At 34.1% G+C, this 25396-nt stretch overlaps 1 protein-coding gene across 1 annotated transcript in view; it reads right to left on the bottom strand.

Moving 5' to 3' along the window:
* IMPA2 (inositol monophosphatase 2) overlaps nucleotides 1-25396 on the bottom strand; it is a 71607-nt gene that overhangs the window by 7147 nt on the left and 39064 nt on the right. The window contains exons 3-5 of the mRNA XM_051970481.1: nucleotides 17222-17326; nucleotides 13592-13637; nucleotides 6409-6517 (exon numbers count right to left, since the gene is read on the bottom strand). Coding sequence (XP_051826441.1) covers nucleotides 6409-6517; nucleotides 13592-13637; nucleotides 17222-17326 — 260 coding nt within the window. The remainder of the gene's footprint in view (nucleotides 1-6408; nucleotides 6518-13591; nucleotides 13638-17221; nucleotides 17327-25396) is intronic.

Here is a 25396-nt window from a genome sequence, read left to right as displayed (position 1 = left end):
TCCCCCAAATTTTTGGGCAGTTTTAAGGTACTGAAGAGCTTTAATATAAAATCTTAGGGTATCTAGAAGGGATCAACTAAGTCATTTAGACTAATCTGTATCTGAGCAGAAATTTTCCACAACATCCTTAATAAATATCCAAATTCTTCTTGAACTTCTTAATTGGCAGCCAATTCCACTTTTAAACACTTCTAATAACAGCTTATTTTTCAATAGATCCAGCTGGATTCTGCCTCTCTATGATAGCCATCTTTTGTTCCCAATCTAGTTCTGACTTCTTGTGTCAAGTAAAACTACTTAATCTCATCTCTTGAATCAGGAAGTCCTGAATTCACATCTAGTTTCAGATACTGAACAAATAACTTATTCTCTATTTCAGTTCTCTTAATTGTAAAAAGAAGAAAATAGCACTTACCTTCCAGGATTGTTGGGAGGATCAAATGGGGAAAGGAGAGAGGATGAGATGAGAAAAGGACAGGAAGGAGGAGGAGGAAGAAAAAAGAAGGAGGGAGCAACAAAGGGGAATGGGGAAAATAAGTAGAGAAATGGAAGAACCATAAAAGTACAATGTCAAGAAGGAATAAGGGAGGATAGACCAAAAAGTTGCAAGCCTGTTTCTAGGAAATGAGAGCTAGGGCAGGAGAAGTGGCTGGTATTTTATCTCAGCTTACAACAAGTCAGCTCTTCCCTTCCTAGAGTGAGAATTACCTCTTCCCTCTTATTAAGAGAATAGACACAGCAGAGATTTATTTGAGACAGTGAGCATTGCCTATTTCTGAGATGTAAAGGCTTGCAACTTCCTCCTCCTACTTCATCAGATAAGGGAATAGGAAAGGGAATAAGTATTTATAGAGTGCTTACTATGTGCCAAACACTGTACTAAGTATTTTACAAATATTATCTCATTTAATCCTCACAATAAGGCACTATTGTGATTTCCATTTTAAAGTTGAAGAAACTGAAGTAAACAGAGATTAAATGGCTTGCCTGATGTCTCACGTCTATTAAATGTCTGAAACTGAATTTGAATTTAGATCTTCCTGACCCCAAGTCAATGCTCTATCCATAGCACCATCTTATTAACCACAATAAAGGCCTTTGTCATCTGGCCTCAAGTAGGGAGATGGGAAAGAAAACACTGAGGAAGCCAGAAAAAGAATCATTTAAAAAGCACGTAGCAGTAGGAATGGAAATGGAAATGTTGAAACTGAGAGTGCTCATTTTTATGAGTAATGCCTGTTAAAAGCGGAAGACCTAGCCCCTCCATCAACTCCAGCTAGAGCAGGTTCCTCATCTTTTTTGGGTCTTGGAACTTGTTGGTCATCTGATGAAGTCTTTGGAGCACTTTATAGAATAATGTTTTAAAATGCATGCAAAAAATCATAAGATTACAAAATAAACCAGTTAGCATTATGGTATAACTCATAATCCCCTCCTGCTGGGGAAGCTGATGCTGGTGGATTGCTTGAGAGCAAGTGTTCGGAACTTTAGTAGAGTCAAAAGTGATCCATCAGGTGTCTGTACTAAGCCAGCACCAATATGGTAAACTCCTGGTAAAGGATGAGCCATGAAATGATGAGATTGAAATACACTGTTTAAGGTGGGATGAATGATCCTAAGTTAGAAAAACAGAGCAAGTAAAAAATTTCATGCCAAATCAGTATTGAAATAAGGTCTGTGAATGTTACAGCACTCCCTGCCTAGGCAACAGGGAGCATCCCACTCTCAAAACTTTTTTTTTGCTAACTGTATTGGCTCCCTTTGTTGTTATGTCCTGTTATTGTTTTTAAGTTTATGAACTCTAGGTTAAAAACTCTTGTAAAATAACTCCATGGAGCATGCTTGAAACTGGGTTCCTTCTGACATCACATCCGTTTTGGTTCTTTCCAAGGTGCCATGTGTTCTGGATCAGAACTAAAAAACCTGGTACTTTGGTTTGATATAGTGAACTCTGGATGGTTCTTTGGTCACCAAGCTATGAAGAGCTACCATGAGGTCATTTCCTAGAATTTAAAGGGAATGGCTTCCATCCTTTTGATCTTTTTCTCTTCCTATCTACAGAGCATGTCAGGACTCTTCAAGCTCCTGCCTGGAGGGGATAAAAACCTTCCCAAACCCCAGCAGGAATGACAAGCTGATCACATATGGCACTTAGCATATTTATAGGTAAGCCTGAGACTGGATCTCCCAAGCCCTAACTGATTCTTCTGCTTTATATTTCTTTCCTGAGTTTAGGGAATTGAGGGGCAACCATAAAGCAGTCATTACTAGCCTTGGAGGCAACCATGTAAGTTTGAGAAGGTGGGAACACAACTTTGTCAGTTTACATGGTTCCACAAAATGTTTCATGTTTTTAAGTTTTAGTCATTTTCCTCCCGAGGAGCAACAATAGTTATGTTAAGAGAACTGCTCAGTTCTGCACACATATATTGTATCTAGGATATACTGCAACATTTTTAACATATATAGGACTGTTTGCCATCTAGGGGAGGGGGTGGAAGGAGGGAGGGGAAAAATTGGAACAGAAGCGAGTGCAAGGGATAATGTTATAAAAAAAAATTTACCCTGGCATGGATTCTGTCAATATAAAGTTATTATAAAATAAAATAAAATATTAAAAAAAAGAAATTAAATACAAAAAAAACAGTAGTTATGTTACTATTAGTTTTGTTTATTAATTGGTTTTTGTCCCTCATTCTTGAAGAGGACCACAATGACATCACTATGTTAGAAGCAAGTTGCTGTCTTTATGATCTGATCAGATCAATAAGAGCTTGGAATGCTCTGCCACAAGTAAGGCACAAATAGTTCAGGTGAACAATTGGGACAGATTCTCTAACTTTGCATGTCTTTCATTTCTTCTGAGTAAATTCAATTCTGCTTTGCTCATAGAGCACAGTACCTTTTGATGAGGGCATGCCATGCTGAGTGGTCCTGTGCCAGTGCCTCCCATGTCATATAATCAATGCTAAAGTTCTTAAGAGAGAACTGGAGAACATCCTGGTATTGCTTTTTCTGTCCATCTTGTGTGTGCCATGTTATGATTTCTCCATAAAATAGTCTTTTTGAAAAGCATACATTTGGCACTCAAACAATATGGCCAGTCCAATGAACCTTACTCTCTACAACAGAGTCTGAATGATTGATAGTTTAATTCAAGAAAGGACCTCAATGTCTGGTATCTTATCCTGCCATGTGATCTTCAGAATTGTCTTCTAATACAATTCCGATGGAAGTGATTCAGTTTCATAGCATGGTGCTGGTATACTGTCCAGATTTCATAACCATACAACAATGAGATCAGCAAAATGGTTCTATAGACCTTAAGTCTGGGGGTCAGTTTCACAACTCTCCTCTCCTACACTTTCCTTCAGAGCTTCTCAAACATTAAGCTATCTCTGGCAATGTAAAATGTCAGTTGAGAGGAGTTATGGTACATCAAAATTTGGTTGCCCAGAGAAGTTCATTTTAGTTTTGTTAATGTGAGTTTGAAAGTATATTTTATTTTCAGAATTTCTTTTGTCTGGAGGAAATAAAATCTGCCTTATACCTGATTAATAATAATAATTTTATATCTGAGCACCCTTTTAGTCTCTGAAAGGCCTTCTACATGATCAAAACCTAATTTTTAAGTCATTCTCTGTAGTTTTGGGGTGGGAAATAAAAAAAAAAAATCAAAAAGTAGAAGAACCTAACCTCTCTGGAGACCAGGCTTCCTTGGACTATATAGCTCATGTTCCCAAGGTCCAGAATGAATGACCCTCTGGGGAGAAAGAGAAAATGAATATCCCAGGCTTTCTGGGTCATAATCATAATTCTTACACATGTACACAGTACTTTGAGATTCTTAAAAGTAACCTCTTTTTTTAAAGAGGAATCGATTCAACAAGCAATTTATTAATTTTTTACTTTGTACAAGGCACTATTGAGCGAAGAAGATACACAAAGTTGGAGTCAAAATCATCCTACTCCATCTTAGCCTTGATTCCTTATCATGAAAACATATCTCAATTCATCACAAATAAGCTTCAGATGAAGTACTAAAAGAACTTTGATTATGTTTGGACAGACTGACCATGTTGTAGGACTATTTAGAAATTATTGAAGGAATTGAAAAAGAAGAAAATTTCAGAAATTGAATTCTAAATTAAATCCTTGAAAACAAATTCCCCTCAGAAGAACAAAAAGAGATCTCAGTTTTGTCCTCCATCATTACTCCTTCCTTCTTGCCTTGACTAGATGGTTCTTCCATCTTCTCATCAGTGTTCTAAATGGCATCCCTAGATCAGCTGTCTTAAATAACGTCTACATCATTGGGGCCAAGGGCAGATTAGACTCACGGCTGTACAAGGAATTCTGCAAAGAGATTACACTGTGTCTACAAGAATAATTCCTTGAGCAATCCATGAATGAATGATCAGAACTTCTAGCAACTTAACCTGTGACCATTTTACCACATGTGCATTTAAACTTGAGTGCACTTTTCCCCTGGATTCTGCAAATTTTGGGAGGGAGAATATCCTAGAATTTTTTTGGAGGAGATATTTTGTGTAAGTTTTACTTAATATACAATCTTGGTAAATATAGCTTTCTAAATAATACTTAATATTGGCTGACTAAATATTTGCCAGCTGATAATCTTGGCCTTTTAAGTGTTGGGAATAGGGAGACAGGGAGGGAGGAAAGCAAAAGGGGAGGGAGGGAGGGAAAGAAAGAAATATACACATAGAGAGAGACACTGAGAGACAGAGAGAGAGCCCAAGCCAGCCAGCCTAGGTATGGGAACCTGATTCAATAGTGGTAGGAGGAGTTGGAAATCGACACCTCAGAATTTATATAGACAACATTAAGAGTAAAAAACAAAAAACAAAAAACAAACCAACAAATCCCTAAAATAGTTCAATCCTTTAAGCTGCATTCCAATCCTGCTTATGTATTTTGTATAGAAAACATCTTAATCTCAGGGAAAAACAAAACAAAACAAACTGAGCCTCTGATCAGTCCTTGCCTAAAGTATCACAAATTGCTCAGATTAAGGGCAGCTGTCACGAATAAACTTTATCATGAACATCTGTAGCTAATATCCCCCAGAGGTATAAATTCAAACAGAGTCTGATCTCTGCTCACCAGCACCAATAACTAAATTAGCACTGATGAATAGATTTTTATTTAGTCTTGAAGGTAAAAGATAATGAGCTCAATGTAGATTGAACCAGGAGTGGAGAGAGTAGAGACATATTAGTGAAGTTAGGTGGGGCAATGGATAGAGGACTCAACCTACACTCACTGAAAGATCTGAATTCAAATTCAACCTTAGACATTTATTAGCTCTGTGACCCTGGAGAAGTTATATAACCTCTGACGATCTCAGTTTTTTTAACTGTAAAATGGGAATCATGATAGTATCCAACTCACAAGGCTGTTTTGAGGATCAAATAAGATATTATTTGTAAAGTGCTTATGCCTGGCACATAATCAGTACTTAATATATGTTTATTCTCCCCCAATAGTGTACTGTTGTTAGAATGGTAAATTGGTCTAACTATTCTGGAAAAAACCAATTTGGAACTATTGCTCAAACTTTACTAACCTGTATATGCTATTTGGCTTAGTGGTATTACTATTAGGCATATATCTCAAGGAAATTAAGCATTGAGAAGAAGACATATACAAGCATATTTTCATCAGGGCTTTTTGATGTGGGAAAGAACTGAAACAAAATAGATACCTGTTAAATGAGAAACAATTAAACTTACATATGAAAATCAGAGAATTTTATATGATATAGGAAATGAATGTGACTTATTCAGAGAAACATGAAAATACTTATATGAACTTATATAGATAGAGGAGAGTGATCAGAACCAGATGAATGCATTTTAAAAAATCTCAATAATTTAAGACAAACTACTCTGCAAGACTTCAGAATATGGATTGAATGAGATGATATTTGTAAACCACTTAAAAATGGTTTCTGCCACATAGAAGCTGCTTAATAAAATTGGTTTTTTCCCCCATTACTAACCTAAATCAGCCAACCAATAATCATGATCTCAAAAAACTAATACTTAAATATATCTGATATCTCTTAATGGGAGGGGGAGAGATTAGAGGCATGGAAACAAGTGAGTATTCTCAGATATGGTCAACGCCTTGATTCGTTTTGACTACATTTGTTATAGGAGTAAGGTTCTATATGGAGGAGGGAGGTAGGAAAGTCATAAAGAAATTTAAAAAGGTTGAACCTATATAAGGCTGGTTGGCAAAATTCAATTAAAAATAAAGAACTGACTTGGTCACCAGATTTCAATCACTGTAATGAAGTCCCTTTTCTAGAAGGGGCAACAAATTAAGCACGTTTCTTTTCTCAATCAAAATGCAAACTCATTGAACAAAGCCCATACCAACCTGTCTCTCTGGATACTCGAAGCCTTTGTTCATTACAAAAGGCCCCTTGACCTCGTCTGCCAGTGTACAACCGTTCTTCAGTACAGTGGTAAATCACTCCAAATTCAAGCTATAATTTTTTTTAAAAGAAAGGAAAAAAAAAAAAAAGGAAGGTTAGTAAAATTTTATCTCATCAGAACAATGGGAAATGAATGATGGTGATTATAAAGATATGGTTGGGAATAGTACTGTGATAAATAAAACACAAGTTGATTTCCATAAATCTCAGCCCAAACTCAAAAGTTAGTTTCTGAGATTTTCAAAAAGCATAAAGGTCACATTTAAGATGCTCTATAAAGACAAAATTAGAACAATTCTAATCTAATCATCAATTAGGCTGTAAGCTACTTAAAAACAAAGCTTATTTTTTGACTTTCTTTTTATTCCCAATACTTAGCACAGTGCCTAATACATAATAGACACTTAAAGTGTACTGACTCGTCTGCCAAAATAACCAATAATCAGTAAATAAATTTCTTGAAATATTTTCATTCTACGTAAAGTTCTGCATTTTTTCTGTTAAAAAGAAATGAATTACTGACTAAATGTCCTCAGAATTGCTGAAGTGTGAAGAATGTAACCCTATTGCCAACCATAACATAGAAAATGTTATTGAAATGTCAACTAAGAGTCACAAAAGTACAAAGATAGCCCTATGAAGGTGTGGGGTAGGGGAAGAGTAAGGAGAAGGACAAGGAAGGAGATATAAATATCTATTTAAAAAGCTAAAAAAAAAAAATCACAAGAAAAAACTGCAATAACCTGAAAAGAAAAAGAAAACAATTGAGTTGTTTTATGTCAACATGCTTTGGACACATTTCTCCTTTTGTTTTGAAGGTGGAGGGCACTAATAAGGCAGGTGAAAGGGAAGGCAGAAAAAGTGTGTCACACCCTAAAAGCAAATATGGAAATGTTTAAGTCTAACACCTGGTGAGAGATCAACAAACCCCAGAAGTCCTGGCTTTTGACCAGTTTGGAATGAGTCCATACTAGAACACTTATCCTGTCCAAGTTTTGGTCTAATATATTCACAGGGAGACACTTATTCTACAATGATCCATGGTGTTCAATCTAGAGTAGGTCTGGTCTGACCTCGAGTGCTAAATGCAAGCAACTCTCAGTTTTGTACCACAGCAGACCCACATACACACATTACGTTTAACATTGATTTAACCTCTTGGGAAATCTTTGAAATTGGCGCTGGATCAGAAGGTATGGCCTCATCTTGTAATCTGGAAGCTAAAACTGAACCAGATATGCCTTTATAGATAGGAAGAACAAGGAATGGCTCACTAAAGCACCTCAGCATTTTAGAAAGTTTGATGTGGGCATTCCTGAGGAAATCTAAAACGACTGCTTTCAAAAAGTTACTCGATATTAAGAAGGTTTCAATCGCAGAAATAACTCTGAAAAGATAGCCACCCTACAAAACTTTCAAACCTATGATATTTTCACTGCTCTTTGTCGCTCAATCATTTTTCAGTCATGTCTGATTGTTCAGGAATCCATTTAGAGTTTCCTTGGCAGAGATACTCTAGTGGTTTGCCATTTCTTTCTCCAGATCATTTTACTGATGAGGAAAGTGAGGCAAACAGGTACTTGCACAGGGTCACACAGCTAGTAAGAGTCTGAGGGTAGGTTTGAACCTGGATTTTCTGACTCCAGGCCTAGTGTTTTATTCACTGTGCCATCCAGCTGCCCACACTGGTCTATAATACTTTAATTGTATCACAGTAAAGCATCTTCTGCTGGCAAGACCTGGCTGACTCAGTATCTTTACTATAGAGGTTTAATATGTCATATATCATTTTGCTTATTGATTGCACAAAATATTGTTTAGTGTCAAGTATAGTATTTTAAATAGAAATAATCAATTCATTTTTCTTTTTCAATTTCAATATTAGCTTTCTTATTTTGACAACATAGCATAGTGAACAGAAAGCTCAACCTCAAAGCTAGAAAGATCCATGTTCAAGTCACGCCTCTTATACATACTAGCTGCTAGATACTCAGGAAGACACTTCACCTTTCAAGGACCCAGTCAATTCTCAAAAAATATGAAATACAGAAAAGGTGTTGATCTACATTGTTTGAAGGAATTTCCTCATCTGAGAGATTCCTGTACCAATGAAATCACATCTTGCACCTATCCCCATTCTTACTTGTCTTTATTGCTAGCTCTTGGGAGTAAAAATGCTTCCATCCCAGTGTAATCAGCCATCATTCTTTTAGAGATATAGCCAGTCAATTGTTTCTGTATATGTTATAGCTACAGCTACTTAAAATTTTTGTTACCAAAGTCTGATTGTCAAATGGCTCAAAATTAGAAGCCACCATCATTTCATCAGTATAAATGACATTAAAGAAGAGGCATTAATATCCACTTTGCCACATCCTATCCTATCTTATCCACACTCTAAGAATCATGGGATCTTTCCATCTAACTTGAAAATGAACCTTTATATGTGCTTTCTTTTCCAATAGGACATAAGTTTTTCAGAATGTCTATAACAGATAATAGCTCCACCAAAAGCACTTTAATATACCTGTTTCTCTACAGCTACATCAGTATTTGTTATTTTTCTTCTTTGTCAACTTTGTCAATCTGATGGATATGGCAGAGAATCTGAATTGTTTGAATTTGCAATCATGTAATTATTAGTGATTTTTAGAGCATTTTCTCATGTGACTATTGATAATTTGGATTTCTTTTCTCTGAAGAAAATATATATTCTTATAAATTTTAATCTGTTCCTGACGTACCTTAAAAATGAATGTCTATTAGGATGGAAAATAACATCTACATCCAGAGAGAGTGGATCAAAGCATACTGTTTTCATCTTTTTTTTTTTTTTCTTTTTCTTTTGGTTTTTTCGTCTTTGGTCTGATTTTTCTTGTACAACATGACAAATATGGAAATTTTTTTTAAGTGACTATACCTAATCAATGTCAGATTGCTTGCTATTTTAGAAAAGGGAGAGTAAAAGAAGGAAGAAAAAAATGCAAAATGCAAATCTTATAAAATGCAAAATCTTATAAATGTGAATACCGAAAACTATCTTTACATGTAATTGGAAAAATAAAATCCTATTGAGATAAACAATGTAAGTCTAGATTTTGAAAGTTTTTCATTACATGTAGCTTGGAGATTATAAATATTTGATATAATTATCAATTAGAAATAAAACTATTACATTTTTATGTATCAGTGCTATATTTGAGTGATTGTGGGCAATTATTCCAGGATAGTTTATTTGTTGAATTTTCAGAGTAGTTTTGGGTCTCTACTATTTGCAATATTGGAATTTATTATCTTTTTTCCCCATGAAAGACATTGAGTTTCTAAGTATAACTGGAACTACAAGATCATGTCTTAAATCAGTGCTGCTACTCTATGATTTCCTTGTATAATTGGAATTAAACAATAAATTCAGACTCCATAAGGATATATCCATAACATTGGTGGTAATGGCCTGATTCTAAATTACTATCATACATCCCTTCATTTCTATAAAAAAATCCACATGACTCAGTTATTTGTTCAATCTTTTTCTGCTGAAATAGTTCGTGGAGTACATGGTTGAGTTGATGTGAATTTTGCCCATGGCAAACTTCCTGATTCCATGCTTTCATCTAAACCTGTAAAATAGTTACGATGTGTCAGCTTCTACTATTGCTTAATGATATAATAGCTGCTTTTAAATTGTTTGTCATATACTTTGAGAACATCTATTAATCCTCTATTTTAGCCACAATGGGGGTAATGAGTTTTTTGTTTTGTTAATATTGTAAGGGATTAGCATAGCATATTTTCCAAAACTGTTATAGTTCATTTTGAAGTTCCCCCAAAAAAATACCCAAACTAGAATCATGCAGGCATTATGTTAAATATGTTCTTTCCAGTAAGTTTTGATTTTTATGATAGTAGTCTCTACACACACACACACACACACACACACACACACACACACTCTCAAATGTATAAAACCTGCTTTCCCTTGATGATGTGGTGCTTTATTTGTTTTTTTCTGGAGGATACCAAGGTATTTTTAAATCTCACCTTCATCCTTTGATTGAATTTAACCTCTAAAGTCAAGCTCAAGAATTCAGTATCTATTTTAGTGTACATTAAGAATTTTACATTCATCAAGTCAAAAAATAGACATTTTAAAATCCTTGAGAAAGATTTCACAAGATGGAGAAGCTATCTAAATTATTTTTCACTATAGTCATATAACTTTAGCTATGTATATCAAATGAGTAATACTATGCACAGCTATGTATATTAAGTGAGTAATAAGATGTTTTGATGTGGCAATTAACAACTATATGAAAGAATGCTCTGAATCACTAATAATAAGAGAAATGCAAATCAAAAGAACCTTGAGAATTCATTCATCCACTAAGGAAACTGGCAAAGATGACAAATTATGGGAGTAGTCAATGGAGAAATACTAATGTACTGATGGTAACCCTGAGAATTGGTTCAACCATTCTGAAAAGTAATTGAGTTATATATTTAAAAAGTGACTAAAATCTCCATTCCTTTTTGATCCAGAAAATGCAGTATTGGGTATATATCTCAAATAGGTCAACAACAAAAGACAGACCCTAAAAATACCAAAATATTTATAACTATTTTTGTTGTAACAAAGAATTAGAAACACAGAAGATTCCCATTGATTGAATATTGGCTAAACAAATTGTAATGGAATACTGTTGTTAAAAAAAGATAAATGTGATGAATACATAAACATATGGGAAGACATATAGATTGGTAACAAAGTGAAGCAAACAGAATCAGGAAAACAATATACATATCTATAAAATGGAAAGAGTAATAACAAATCAATGAAACTGCTGTTAAATTATGGTGACTAGGATTAGTGCCAAAGAAGAGACATGAGAAAGCATATCCCTCCCTTTTTGTTCAGGGTCTCTCTTTGGGATCATGGATATGGAACGTTGAAAATAACGTCAGTCTTATGTGTTAGTTTTGTTGAACTGGTTTCTCTCCTTTTAACCTTTGTATTAAGGCATAGATTTCTGAGAAAGAGAGGGTGGTGGAATTTCCTATACTGGGAAATGTAGCAATATGAAAACAAAGACAGGGATAAGAACTGGACCATTAATGCAAAATCCAGCATAAAGAAACTTCCCCTTACCAACACAGGGTAATACATTTTTGGCAACTTATTTTCTTATAGAGTTGCTCAGAACATTGAAAAGTTAAGTGACTTATCAAATGCAGTCATACTGACAGTATGTGTCAAAAGTAGGACTAGAGCCCAAGTCTTTTTGTCTTTTAAGTCAACTCTCTATCCAGTATCCACTACTATCTCTCTCTACAAAATTAATTTTTTTTAAAAAAAGATCTTTTGAATGTATGTATGGACAAGGGTTGTATAACTCCCATTTTAACTTAGAAGCCACACCCATTTCCCTTTAGGAATAGTAATAATATTATAATAATGGGTTTTATGATTAGTTAGAACTACAAAGGACTCAATTGATGCTATATTTTATATTGTTCTAAATATCATTGTATTGCTGGTGTATTTTAAATGAAAAACAATTTTTTAATAGGAACAACAAACATCCTCAGTCTAGTAAGCTCTATTTTATATTTTTTTTCAGTGCATGAATGAACAAACCATTAGTGTAGAAATAAGGTAAAGGTTTTGTAATAATCTATGAAGAATAAATATTATGGTGCTTTGAGTTGGTTTGTTCAGTAATTACTAGGTCAATTATAAGTTATTCTTTATAGTTCTGGAGTTTTCTGCTCCAGCTTTTTTGTTCCTTGGTCAATATATTCTTTTCCTTAGCTCATAGATGTTTTAGTTATAGAATGCACTGGGTAACTAACATACAAAAACAAGTAATTGGCCCACATTGGTAAGGGTTAGTATTGTTATTATTGTTTATAGTTTGTTATATTGGCCAAGTTATTTATCCTTTGTAAGCATTAGTTTTCTCATCTTTAAAATGGGGATAATAAAACTTGTATGTGAGAAGACAAGGGAAGCCAGAATAGGAAAAATCTATAGCAATAATAATGATTATAACAGCTAGTATTTATATAGCACTTCAAGATTTGCAAAGTGTTTTATAGATTTCTCATTTTATCCTTATAATAATCGTATTGTGCTATTACTATTATTATTTTTAAAATGAGGCAACTGATGTACATATCCTTTGATTCAGCAGTGTTTCTTCTAGGTCTGTACATTAAATCCACACCTAGGTACCTATTATTCTCAAGGTTTCCACTGATAAATTTGCTTATTAAATATACAATAATTATATATTGTGGTTTTTATTCTCTATCTACCTTTCATAATTTTGTTGTGAAGATCAGAGGACTTTGATATAAAGCATTATGTAAATATAAATTACCATCTAGAAATGCTGATCCACCAACTTCTAAACAAAACCTTTTCTGATCTCCCCAGATACTAGCATCTTATTCTTCCAAAATACATTGTATTTATTTTATATGAACACACATGCATATACTTGTGTGTCTACTTATACATATATGTGCATATCTTTCTCAACAGAATATAAAATCTTTGAGGAAAGCAACTTTTATATCTCTTTATATTTTCATTTCTTAATGCAGTGCTCAGATATATGATCCACATTTAATAAATGCTTAGAGATTAAATAATCGATGTAAAATTTTCTGTTTGGTTCCAGCCAATCATGAATTCTTTTCACTGGTCTTATATCTTATATATTCTCAACTTTCCAAGTGAAAACAGAAGCGAGTCACTTACTAGCAAGTAGGAATGAAAGAAACTGAAAAGCCACACACCCACCTTCCCTACCTTCACCCCCAACTCCCTCCCATCTTGATTTCAACAGGTTTAGATTTGTTTACTATGCTGGGTTTTACTTGCACTTTAGGAGACATATGTTGGATTTAGTTGTCAACACTGAACATCCCTATGGAAATGGAGCCAGGATCTGAGATTATAATTACACAAAGCTTTCAAGGAAGAATGATTAAACAAGCAGATACACATATAACTACCGCTGTCTGTCATACTGTTGGATGATTCTGAGCCAACTCTAGATTACCCACTTAGAGAATACATTCAATATACACATACAACAGACACACATGCATACAAAATACCTCTCGATTAACAGCAAATCCAATGCTAACTGCCACTGTTGGAAATCTGCAAAGAAAAAAAACATTAATTTTTCATGTACACCAACCCTAAAGATCTTTATAAATGTGAAAGTCTTTAATAGCCACTGTAGGGTGTGGTGGGAAGGGTACCCAAGCACTTTAATGTTACTTTTTATTTTCCCCCCTTTTAGGATACTGGAAACCATCTCTATAACAAACATCTTCAGCTTGCCATGTAATAATCTGCTAATAATAATAAGAGAAGTAATCTGAACCAGAGTGGAATATGTGTGTAGAATCAAGAAATTAGTTCCATTACCATATGTATCTCTGAAAATTTTTGTTTCTTCATCTTTAAAATGGAGATAATAAAACTTGTACATGAGAAGACAAGGGAAGGGGGAAATCTACAACAAAAATAATAATGTTAATAGCTAGTATTTATATAGCACTTCAAAGTTTGCAAAGTGTTTTATGGATTTCTCATTTTATCCTTACAATAATTTTGTTATGTAGATGCTATTACTATTATTATTTTAAAGATGAGATAAACCTCAACTTCCAAAGTCTCAGTCTCTTCACCTTTAAAATGCATAGGACCTTCAGTATTTATCTTACTGAGTTATTGAAAGGATCAAATAAAACAATTCATGTAAAGAACTTTGCAAACATTAATCAAAACATTAATCAAACATCAATTTGTTGGTGTTCAATTGTTTCAATTATATCTGACTTTGTGATCCTATTTGGATTGGGTTTTTGTCTTTGGTTTTTTTGGGGCAAAAATATTAGAGTGATTTGCCTTTTTCATTTCATTTCATTTTTACAGATGAGGAAACTGAGGTCAACAGAGTTAAGTAACTTGCCCATCTGGTAAGTATCTAAGGCTAAATTTGAACTCAGGAAATTAAGTCTTCCTAACACCAGCACTCTCTTCACTATGGTGCCACTTAAATAAGTCTGAATAACTAATGAAATATCAGTCTGTCTCTATTCATCAACCATTAGATCCTCGAGATGAGTCATTAGTAAGCAGCTCTACATATTTAATACTTTCTGGGATCGTAGGAAGCCAGAGACCCAAGCTAACCCTCAAATATAACCTGCACATCAGCAAAGTTGTGTAGTATGAGTGACTTCCTTATTTTATGTTTATAGACTTCAGTTTTTGAATAATTATTGGTAGATATTCCTTTCACAAATTAAAATTAATATTATCTATTCTAAGTTCCTTTTAGGCCTTAGAAGTTCAAAAACTTTCTAGTGTTAATTTAGAGCAGCAAGGCTAAAAAAGATCAAGTTAAATGAAGAGTTAAGAAGTTAAAGGTTAAATGAAAAAACAAAACAAAATCTCTATTTGTAATTTTAAATATTTTTGCTAATAAAAGAAAAAAAGCATAGTATCTTTCCAGAAAAATGTTGAAAACTGAGGCTATTAAATACCAGTCCTAAGAAACATGCCTGTCCATGTCTCAATCTCAGTGCTCATTAAAAAAGATGAAAATCTTGCATATGAGTCACCATGAGTCTTCTGGAAATCTTTGGACCTGTATAATTCATGTAGCTACAGCTTTTATTGCCTTTTAGTTTTCTGAAAATCCTTAAATTTATTTCATGTCTGGATTCTTAAGTTTTATATCTCTCCAACTTAATTCCTTAGTCACAATGTTCTGGATGCCAGGGTTAGAGAATACAAACGTGTCTTATGTATTTAGCTCTGTATGGCCAGTGTGAATGTAAAGTACTTAGAGGCAGCATCTTTTTCATGGAACCTAGAACAGTATCCTGTACATAGGAAGTGCTTAATAAATGTTCGTTAAATTGAATTGAATTGTGAGTATTTAACACAACACTGTTTCACATGTAAATTGTAAAGATGCCTATGGATAGTTAAGCAGCCAAACAATTTGATGATAAAAGACTCACATTATGAAAATGCACCTAAAAATGAGTAGAATATAATCTTGGTCTTATCGAGTTCCTTAGAACTTCAGAAGGTTAATATGATTTTCCTAATTTCACATAGCCGTTTCATGTTGCATAGAGGGCTTGAATGCAAGTTTTCCTGCCTTTGAGGCCATGCCCGCCATTCACTATGCTTTTATATTTGAATAAAAGCACATGCCATGGAACCAACTTTACATCTACAATTCAGGTTAACTTCCATCTGGTGGCTCTATGCCTTTTTTCTGAGCACTGAGTATGGGATCTGTTTTAGAAATACCCTGAAATGGTGGTTAGTGCAAAACAGAGTCAGAAAAACTATCTTGAATTTGTTAACAAGTTGTGTCAATTTCTCTGAGTGTCAGTTTTTGTATCTATAAAATAGTAACAATGAGACTATAAGCGCTTATCTAATGGCATTTTTGTAAGACTCAAATGAGATAATGTGTATGTAATGTGCTTTGCAAACCTTAAAAGCATATGTATTAGTATTATCACTAAGCTTTAGCAGATGTATTTTCCAACAAGATACATTATTTATTATAAAACATTTTATTTTTAATTTATGAATTAAAACAAAAATTGCACATGAAGCTGTAAACCTATTATATAAAATTTGCTATTTCATTTAAATATATAATAAATTAAATATATAATTAACTTCTCTAGGCTTCATTTTTCTTCCCTTCAAAATGAAGCATAAGTTATTCTAAATGACTTCTAAGATCTCTTTTCCAGCTTATTAATCAATGATCTTATGATAAACATTTAATTGGTGGGGAAATAGAAACTCTGTGGTTACATGACTAAGTCATAAAATTATATATCTAGTACACATGAGGATCACTTATAGGTTTCCTGACTTCTAGTGCAGAGTTCTTTCAAATATATATATATATATATGTCATGGGCCTCTTTGTGGCAGTGAGCAATCCTTGTTCTTCCAAGCCAGCTGTCACAGAGTACGCTAGAACTGTGATCTCCTTTCATTCTGGATCAGCCCCGCCTTAATATACATCAAATTTCCCATTTCTAGTTATTCAATTTTTACTGTATAAGCTGTTCATATCTTTGAGATCTCTGCTTAGTACAATTACTTCTCAGTACAATAAGCTTTTGGAATGAGTTTTCTTTCTTTTATTTTGAAATCTTTGGATTTTTGTTTGTAATATTACATTTAATATTTGTGTATATAAAAGTTATAAATTTAGATAGTTTATCTAACTAGAGAAATAGACATCAAATTTAGAAAATAATGATTTAGAAAAATATGCTAAATGTCAATGACATTTTCATTTTTTAACATTAAAATGCTGATTTTCCCTGTTCTTCCTTAAAACATTTTCTTTGCTATTATGAAATTCATCATCATCACCACCACCATCAACACTGAACACATTCAAATTGGTGATTTATTATACTGATTACTTTTCTTTTAAATACCTTAACACAATGGGTTTTAAACAATCGTGCATAGCATTTCCCTCATATCCACTAAAGGGTCACTTATAAGAATAGCAAATGTTCCTTTAAACAAATTATATTAATAGCATTCACACTATAATTTATTAATATTTTGTTTACACATTTAAATCTTTTAAAAAATAGTACTTCTAGGAAAATGAAAGCATTATTATAAAAGGAATTATAAACAGGAATTAAAATTCCTCACGATCTTATGCATACCTGTGTACAAAGTTGCAAGTACCATCAATAGGGTCAATGATCCAGGTGGGGCTGTCTGTGAGGACACACTTTTCTCCAGCAGCAGTAGATTCTTCTGCAATGAATCTGTAATTAAAATGGAATTAGCCTGTGACTTATAAGGAGCTCACCACTGTTCAGAAGATTCCCCACTTCATTTTCTTAAGTGACAGAATGATAGGATTTTAAAAAGGGCCCACTAATCATCTTATCCCAAACTTTTTTTTTTTTTTTTTTTAAACAGGAAAAATAGAAGACATGAGATTAGTGGTCAGTTTCAATTAGAGTTGCATTAATTTTCAGCAGTTAGGAATTTGTCCAAATAAATTATTCAACACAGTTTAACAATTATTTCAAATTGCTTTGAGCTCTAATTTTAAAATTGTTCATATTATTTAGGATGGGGGGATGGGAGGAAAGGTGTGTAGCCTGGAGATGGGAAGATTAAGAGGGGAAGAAAAGCGCAATCTTGTAATATCTGAAAAGCTATTGTCTGGAAGAAGGATTAGATATGATCTGCATATCACTATTTTGTAGACAGAGGAGAAAAGAGTGAGAAATTCAAGGAGGCAAATGAGACTGATTAAGGAAAAACTTCCAAACCATGCTATCTAAAAGTAGAATGAATTTCCTCAGAAATACTAGGTTCTCCTTCACAGGAGATCTTCAAAGACCAAATGACCATTTGTTAGGCATGTTATAGTGGGAATTTTGTTCAGTTTTGGGTTGCACCAGATGATCTCTGGGATGCCTTTTAACTCTGAAGTTTTGAGATGCTTTGATACTACTTAAAAATGTGCCTAAATCTCCCCCACCTTTAAGGGGAAGAAAAAAAAAAAAAAAACCACTTTCATACAAGCTATTCTATAGGCCATCAAAATTGATTGCCTTCATTTGTTCACACCATGATCACTTCTTCCAACTTTATCACTTAATTGGATTTACGCAAGGTTACAAATAATTTTTAAATTATTAATTATGAAGGCATTTTCTCAATCTTTAATTTTTTTTTATCTCTCTATAGCATTAGATCCTCCGGACAATCCTCTCTTCTCAATAGCCTCCTCTCTTTGAATTTTTACTGTAGTGCTCTCTCCTGCTTGTCTTCTTACTTGTCTGTGATTTCTTTCTTGGTCTCCTTTGCTGAGGCATCATCCATGTGTCATGCTATCTGCAGGGTGGTATCCTAGGTGTCAGTCCTGGGATCTCCTTTATTCTCTTATCCCTTTCTTTCTTTTCCTTTCTCTCTCACACACTCTCCCCTCCACCCCCACCCCCACACACATCCCTTACCTCTCATTGATTCAGCTATTAGCTCTACACAGATGGTTCCCTAGTCTTTCTATATATTGAGCCCCAATTAACTTAAGAACTTCAGTCTTGCATAATCAACTCAAGTGGACTTCTCCAACTAGATAGACAATTTGCAATCATTTCAGTCAGCTAAGTTTAGTTGTGACTTAAAAGAAAAGCCATTATACAGAGATAAGGAGGGAGAGCATTCCAAGTCCAAGCGACAGGGAGAGAAAATTCCTAGAATCTTGAGATAGAATGTCTTATTCATAGAATAAGCAAAGAGTCCAAATTCACCTTAGGCATCTTATGTACAAACAGAATTCATTATCTTCCTCCTCAATTTCACCTTCTTCCTAGCTACAAGGTACCACTATCCTTCACATCACCTATTTTCATAAGTTCAGAGTCAAACCTGATCCTTCTCCTTTCCTCACTCATATTTAATCAGTTCCCAAGTCTTTTCATTCTACATTACCAGTATATTTCCTATCCATTCCCTTCTCTCCATACATATAGCCATCACTCTTGTTTAGCCTGCCATAAACTCTCCCTTGGACTATTGCATTAGTCCTATAATTAGTCTTGTCTCAAATTCCTGCCTTCCAATCTAAACAGCTGCCACATTGATATTCCTAACATCCTAGTGTGACCATGTCACAAACCATCTCAGGTAACCTCAGCAGCTTCCTCATGTTTCTAAAATGAAGCAAACTTCTTGTTGGGTTTTTAACCTTTCATTAAAGCCTTTCATCATCAGACTCAGCTTGACTTTTCAGTCTTATTGCACATCATCTTCCTTCATATACTCTATAACTTGGTCAATCTCATTTTCTTGTTTTTTCCTGGAACCTAACACTGTATCTCTCATCTCCAAGATTTTGTATAGTTTGTCTGCCATGCTTGGAATGCATTCCTTACTTCTGCCTCTTAGAATCCATTGTTTTCTTCAAAGATCAATTCAAAGTTGTCACCTCTAATAGAAAACTTATCCTAATTCCCTAGGTTCTAGTACTCTTCTCCCAATACATCTCTTTAAATATATTGTATTTAATTTACTTTTATACCTTGGTTTTTCTCCAATAAAAGATAAGTTTATTGAAGACATTTTCACTTTTGTCTTTGGACCATCAATGCTTGATGTAGTACCAGCCACAGAATAAGAACTTAATAAGTGCTTATTGATTTGAATTGATGGTAGAAATATTTCAATATGAGTTCCCCTTTTGCTTGCAGAGGAAAGAGTTCTTCAAAAGAATGCCTGCTCTGTTATTTCTCAACTCAGTAGATAGCAAGTATTTAAGGATATACAAAATTCATTGTCCCTAATTTTTTAATGCAATGTAATAAAAGGAAAAAGTCAGATAAAAATATGAGGAAATAGAAAAGACTAAATAAATTGTGACTATTTCATTGGAAGAAGAGAAGGCTGAAGGCAATTTTACCATGATCTTCAAGTAGATAAAAGTCAGTATAACATGATAGAAAAACCGTAAGATTGAGAGCCAGTTCATTTGATTCCTCAATCTGCCACTAATTTGTTGAGTGTTTCTGGAAAAGTCACTTAATTTCTCTGAACTTCAGTTTTCCCATATCTGAAATGAGAGAATTGCCCTAGACAGCTTCCAAGGTTCTTTTGAACTATAAGATTTTTCTGGCTCTATGATATAGTCTACATATGGTGGTATGGTGATAAGTTCCCAGAGAACAATCAAGGAGGAAGGCTTACAACAGAATGAATTTCATTGAGTTATTGGAAAGGATTTCCTGTTTGTAAGAGTTAAGTGATATCTGAAGACTATTTAAAACCCATATTTTAGATGAAGACTTGCAGGAAGTTTATCTGTTCCAGTTTTAATTTTTTTGTCTTCTATCTCAATGAAACACTCAACCCCTATTCCCCAATTGTTTTCTATTTTTGCTGGCAAAATATAAGCAAATGGTATAAAGTAGGGAAACAAAGCCCTAAAGCAGGGGTCCTCAAACTACATCTTGCGGGCCAGATGCGGCAGCTGAGGACGATTATCCCCCTCACCCAGGACTATGAAGTTTCTTTATTTAAAGGCCCACAAAACAAAGTTTTTGTTTTTACTATACGGCTCTCCAAGAGTCTGAGAGAAGTGAACTGGCCCCCTATTTAAAAAGTTTGAGGAATGAATTTCAAGGAAGCCTTCCCAGTTTTGTATCCATAGGTATCAGGTAATAGTAGCTTGTCATAAAATAATTGTTTTCCATCAACAGAATTCAGATCATCCCCACTTTTCAATAAAATGAAACTATAAAGCAAATCATTTATTTCCCCTAAGAACAAATGTCATTTACATTCAATACAAATTAAGTTTCTGATAACAAATTATTCCTCTATCTCTGATTATGCAAAATTATAAGATTGTGCCTGAATCAATTTCTCAAGGGTCTCAATTTGAAAATTACTTTGAATTACACATTTAACCTATATAGACAAGGGAAGGAAGGGGTAAGGAGGCTGAAAATTTTAGAAAAAGGTTTTGCAAAGGTGAATGTTGAAAACTATCTTTGCATGCATTTGGAAAAATAAACTATTAAGAAGTTTTAAGAAAACTTATTTCTCTAACTACTTAAGTTTTCCTAGTTTCCTTGCTATTACATTTTAAAAGAAAAGGGGTACACACCCTTAGAACATATGTACAAAAGAAACAAATTACTAATTGGCATGACTCAAGTCAAAGACAAAGCTGATAATGTTTTAGAAACAAATCTGACTGGATATTGACGGGAAAAGCAATGATTCATCACTTCTAAAGGTGACACCCCAGGTAATCAGGAAAGGTATTAACTCTGAAACTTATTCTTTTCAATTAGGAATCAGATGTCTACAAGCTATGTAGGAAAAAGACAAAAGTAAAATTTTCAGATACCTCCCCTCAGGTATTTATAAGTTCATATAAATATGCTTGGGGAAAAATTTATAAAACTTTTAATATAAAATTAAATGAAATATCTAAATAAGATCTATGTAAAGTAAAAAGTAACATATGCAGTTAATTTCTGATACTGGCAGCAATATACTGTAAGCCTGTAAAGAGAGAATATGGACAACAGCAAAGTTAAGGTGATAAAGTTAGCAAGTAATTTGCATGATGAATAGTGCTGAGTTACTCCATAATTTGAAGCTATTCACTTCATTCACTTTCTTTCAATTGTTCATTCATCAAAAATTTACTGAGAGATTTGTATCTTCAAGCATTATGTTAGATGCTGTATAGAGACAGCTAAATGGTATAGCTCATAGAATGCTGGACCTGACATCAATTGTGCTCCTTTGTTCACAAAGAGGACCAAAATGACTTCACTATGTTGCAGTTGAGTTACAATGTGTCTGAATGTGGCTGATCAGACCAATATGAGCTCAGAATGCTCTGCCACAGGTTAGGCACAAATAGTCCCTGTGAACTTGGGTTGGATTTCTGAACTTTGAGCATCTTAACTACTTCAATTCTGCTTTGAGATGGAACAAAGCACTTTTTCTGATGAGGGCATGCTATGCTAAGCAATCCTGTAACAGTATCTTTCATGTCATGCAATTAATTATAAAATTCGAGAGACTTTGAGAATATCCTTGTATTACTTTTTCTGATCATCACATGGGTGCTTGTCCTGTGTGAGTTTTCCATAAGTCTTTTTTTTTTTTTTGGCATTCAAACAATGTGGCCAGCCCAATGAAGTTGCATTCTCTACAGCAGAGATGAATAGTTTGGCAGTTTAGTTCAAGAAAGGACCATCATGTCTGTTAACTTAGCCTGCCAGGTGATCTTCATAATCTTCCTAAGAAAACTGACGTAGAAGTGATTTAATTTCCTGGCAGGGCACTGATACATTGTCCAGGTTTCATAGTCATAAAACAATGAGGTCAGTACAACAGCTCTGTAGATCTTCAGTTTGGTAGTCAGTCTAATATCTCTCCTCCTTCCTTTGGAGCCTCCCAAATACTGAGCTAGTTCTGGCAATGAGAATGCCAAATTATCATTATCAATGTGGACATCCCTGGAAAATATACTCCCAAGTTAAGTGAACCTATCCATAGAATTCAAAACTTTTCCATTTGTTATAAATGATGATTCCATAGATGGATATGTGGTGGAGCTGATGTACTTATGTTTTCTTGGTGAAAATTGTTAGGCCAAAAATGAGCACAAGCAGTAGAGAATCAATCCATACTTTGTTGTATCTCAGCTTTGGAGACTGCATCAAATGCACAATCCTGTGCAAACAAAAAAATCACGCATCAACACTCCTTCCACTTTAATTTTGGCTTGTAGAGGTCCATCAGTATTGTATTGACATTACCTTCTGGCATGCTTGATTGGGAAAGTACATGAGAATTGTCCATCGTCCAGAACTCAGTCACCAATGGAGTGAAACAAGGCTGTGTGCTTGCTCCCATGCTTTTTAGAGTGATATTATCAGACATGTTGTCAAATGCCATCAATGAGGACAAACAGGGTATCAAAAACAGCCACTACACTGATGGTAAAACGGGAAAGAAGATGAGTTCAAATCTATCCTCCAAACTTACTAACTTGTGTGACACTAGGCAAATGGTAATTTGTTTGCCCCAGTTTCCTCATTCATAAAATGGGGATAATATTAGGACCTACCTTTTTTAATATTTTAGAGCTCTTTATAAATGTTACCTATTATTATCATTGTTGTTATTATTACAAATATTAAGGACACCAATATGAATGTGACAGGATCCCTGTCCTTTGGACTCTGACAATTGATGAGTCACTTTTAATCAATCAACTGATATCAACTGGACACTTGCTATAAGTCCCCAAATTAGTTAAGTGTTGAAGGCAATTAAAAAAATCCTTTAGAACCAAAAGCATCCTAGACTTTGGAGATTGTCGTTCAACCTCCCTCCTATTGTAGTAATCACTTCTTACTCCATTTCTTAAACTTGGCCATGTAGTTCCTGTTTTGAACAAATCCAAGTACCAGAAAGTTATTACTTCGTGTCAAAGTGTTTTGTTTTTTACCTCTATTGATCTGAAATCTGCTTACTGAAAACATTTACCTAGTTTTAGCGTTGTCTTTTAAAATTACACAGGCAGCTAGTGGCACAATGGATAGAGCACTAACCCTGAAGTCAGGAGGATCTGAATTCAAATGTGACCTCAGACATTTAACACTTCCTAGTTGTGTGACCCTGGGCAAATCATTTAACCCCAATTGCCTCAACAAAAATAAAATAAAATAAAATTACATAGAATGTAGCCTGTAATCCTGGATATATCCTGTACAAAGAATCAAAAGATCCGAATTCAGAAAACCTGGTTGAAATCTTGATTCTATCCTTATTAATGTTTTTGGCCAACCATTTCAATTAACTATGTTTCAGTTTCCTCATCTGGAGAACAAGGAGACTGAAGTGGGAACTGGGTGACTTCTACAATTCTTTTAGCTCTAACTTCTATATTTCCTTTGGAGCCTCTCAAATATTGATCTAGTTCTGGCAATGAGAGTGCTGACTTCAATATCAATGTGGACATCCCTGGAAAGTATACTGCCAAGTTAAGTGAACCTATCCACAGCATTCAAAACTTTTCCATTTGTTATAAATTCCATATATGGATGATGTGGTGCTAGCTGATATACTTACGTTTTCTTGGTGAAAATTGTTAGGCCAAAAATGAACACAAGCAGTAGAGAATCAGTCCATACTTTGTTGTATTTCTATGAGTCTATAATTTCTATAAGTCTAATTTCTCTTCAGTAATAATAATCAACATTTATAAATGTCCTACTATAGATAGATCTCTCTCTATATATAATTATAATATGGAATATCACATGATAAGTACATGGTTAATAAAAACGAAGATGCTAGATTAATACCTACGAAAAGATGGAATAGCTACTGACAAGCAGAATCAAAGAAGTCTTCATAGAAAAGGTAGCACTTGTCCTTAAAACAATGGACTCAGAGATATGGAGGCTCCTGGGGCAGAATATTACATGTATATCATATGATGTTTCTGGTATATTTTTTGCTTAGTAGTTTTAATTTGTTACAAAGAAAGAACAAAAGAATGGGCTGGGATTCTAACAGTTAAAAAGAGGTGAGAAAATATTGTTAGCACAGGAAATAACGTGAGTAAAGACAAGAAGTATAGGATTTTTCTAAGAACTGAGAATAATTTTGGTTCCAATATACAATATATGAAGAAGAGCAATAACTTGGAGAGTGAGAGCATCTCCAAACTGTGGAAAACTTTGAATGCCAAAGAAATCTGAATTATATATCAAGTTGATAACTGAAATGCACTGGAGAATTTTCAACAGATTTATTCAAAAGAAATATAGATCTATGAATAAGGAAGATTAAGTTGGCAACAATATGAAGAATATATTAAGGAAAGGCATGGTAGAGATGAAAATAACTATTGCAATACTTGAGGCAGGTAATATTGAGGGCCAATGAGAGTAAAAAAAAAAAAAAAAAAGAGTATGATTGATAAGAGGTGTATGGACAGGCATTGGAAAGGACTTGATAACTGATTGTATGTGAAATGTGAAGGAGAAAAAAGCCAGAGATAGTAGGAAGGATTAGAATAGTGAATACTATCAACTTATAGCTCCTCCCCTTCTTGGCTAAACTCTTTCTGAAAGCTGCCTACATAAGGTGCTTCTATATCTTCTTCTCTCATTTGATTCTAACCTCAACATTTGACTGAAATTGCTCTAAAATTATCAATACTGTTGAATGAATAAATCTTAAAACTCGCTCAATCCTTATCATTCTTAACCTTTCTGCAGATGCCAATCATTAGCATCTTCCCCTGGAGTCTCTCCTCTCTAATTTTTTTTATGACACTATTT

The sequence above is a fragment of the Antechinus flavipes genome, chromosome 1, assembly GCF_016432865.1.
Source record: "Antechinus flavipes isolate AdamAnt ecotype Samford, QLD, Australia chromosome 1, AdamAnt_v2, whole genome shotgun sequence".
Lineage (NCBI taxonomy): Eukaryota > Metazoa > Chordata > Mammalia > Dasyuromorphia > Dasyuridae > Antechinus > Antechinus flavipes.
This window is presented reverse-complemented; position numbering and strand designations above follow the sequence as displayed.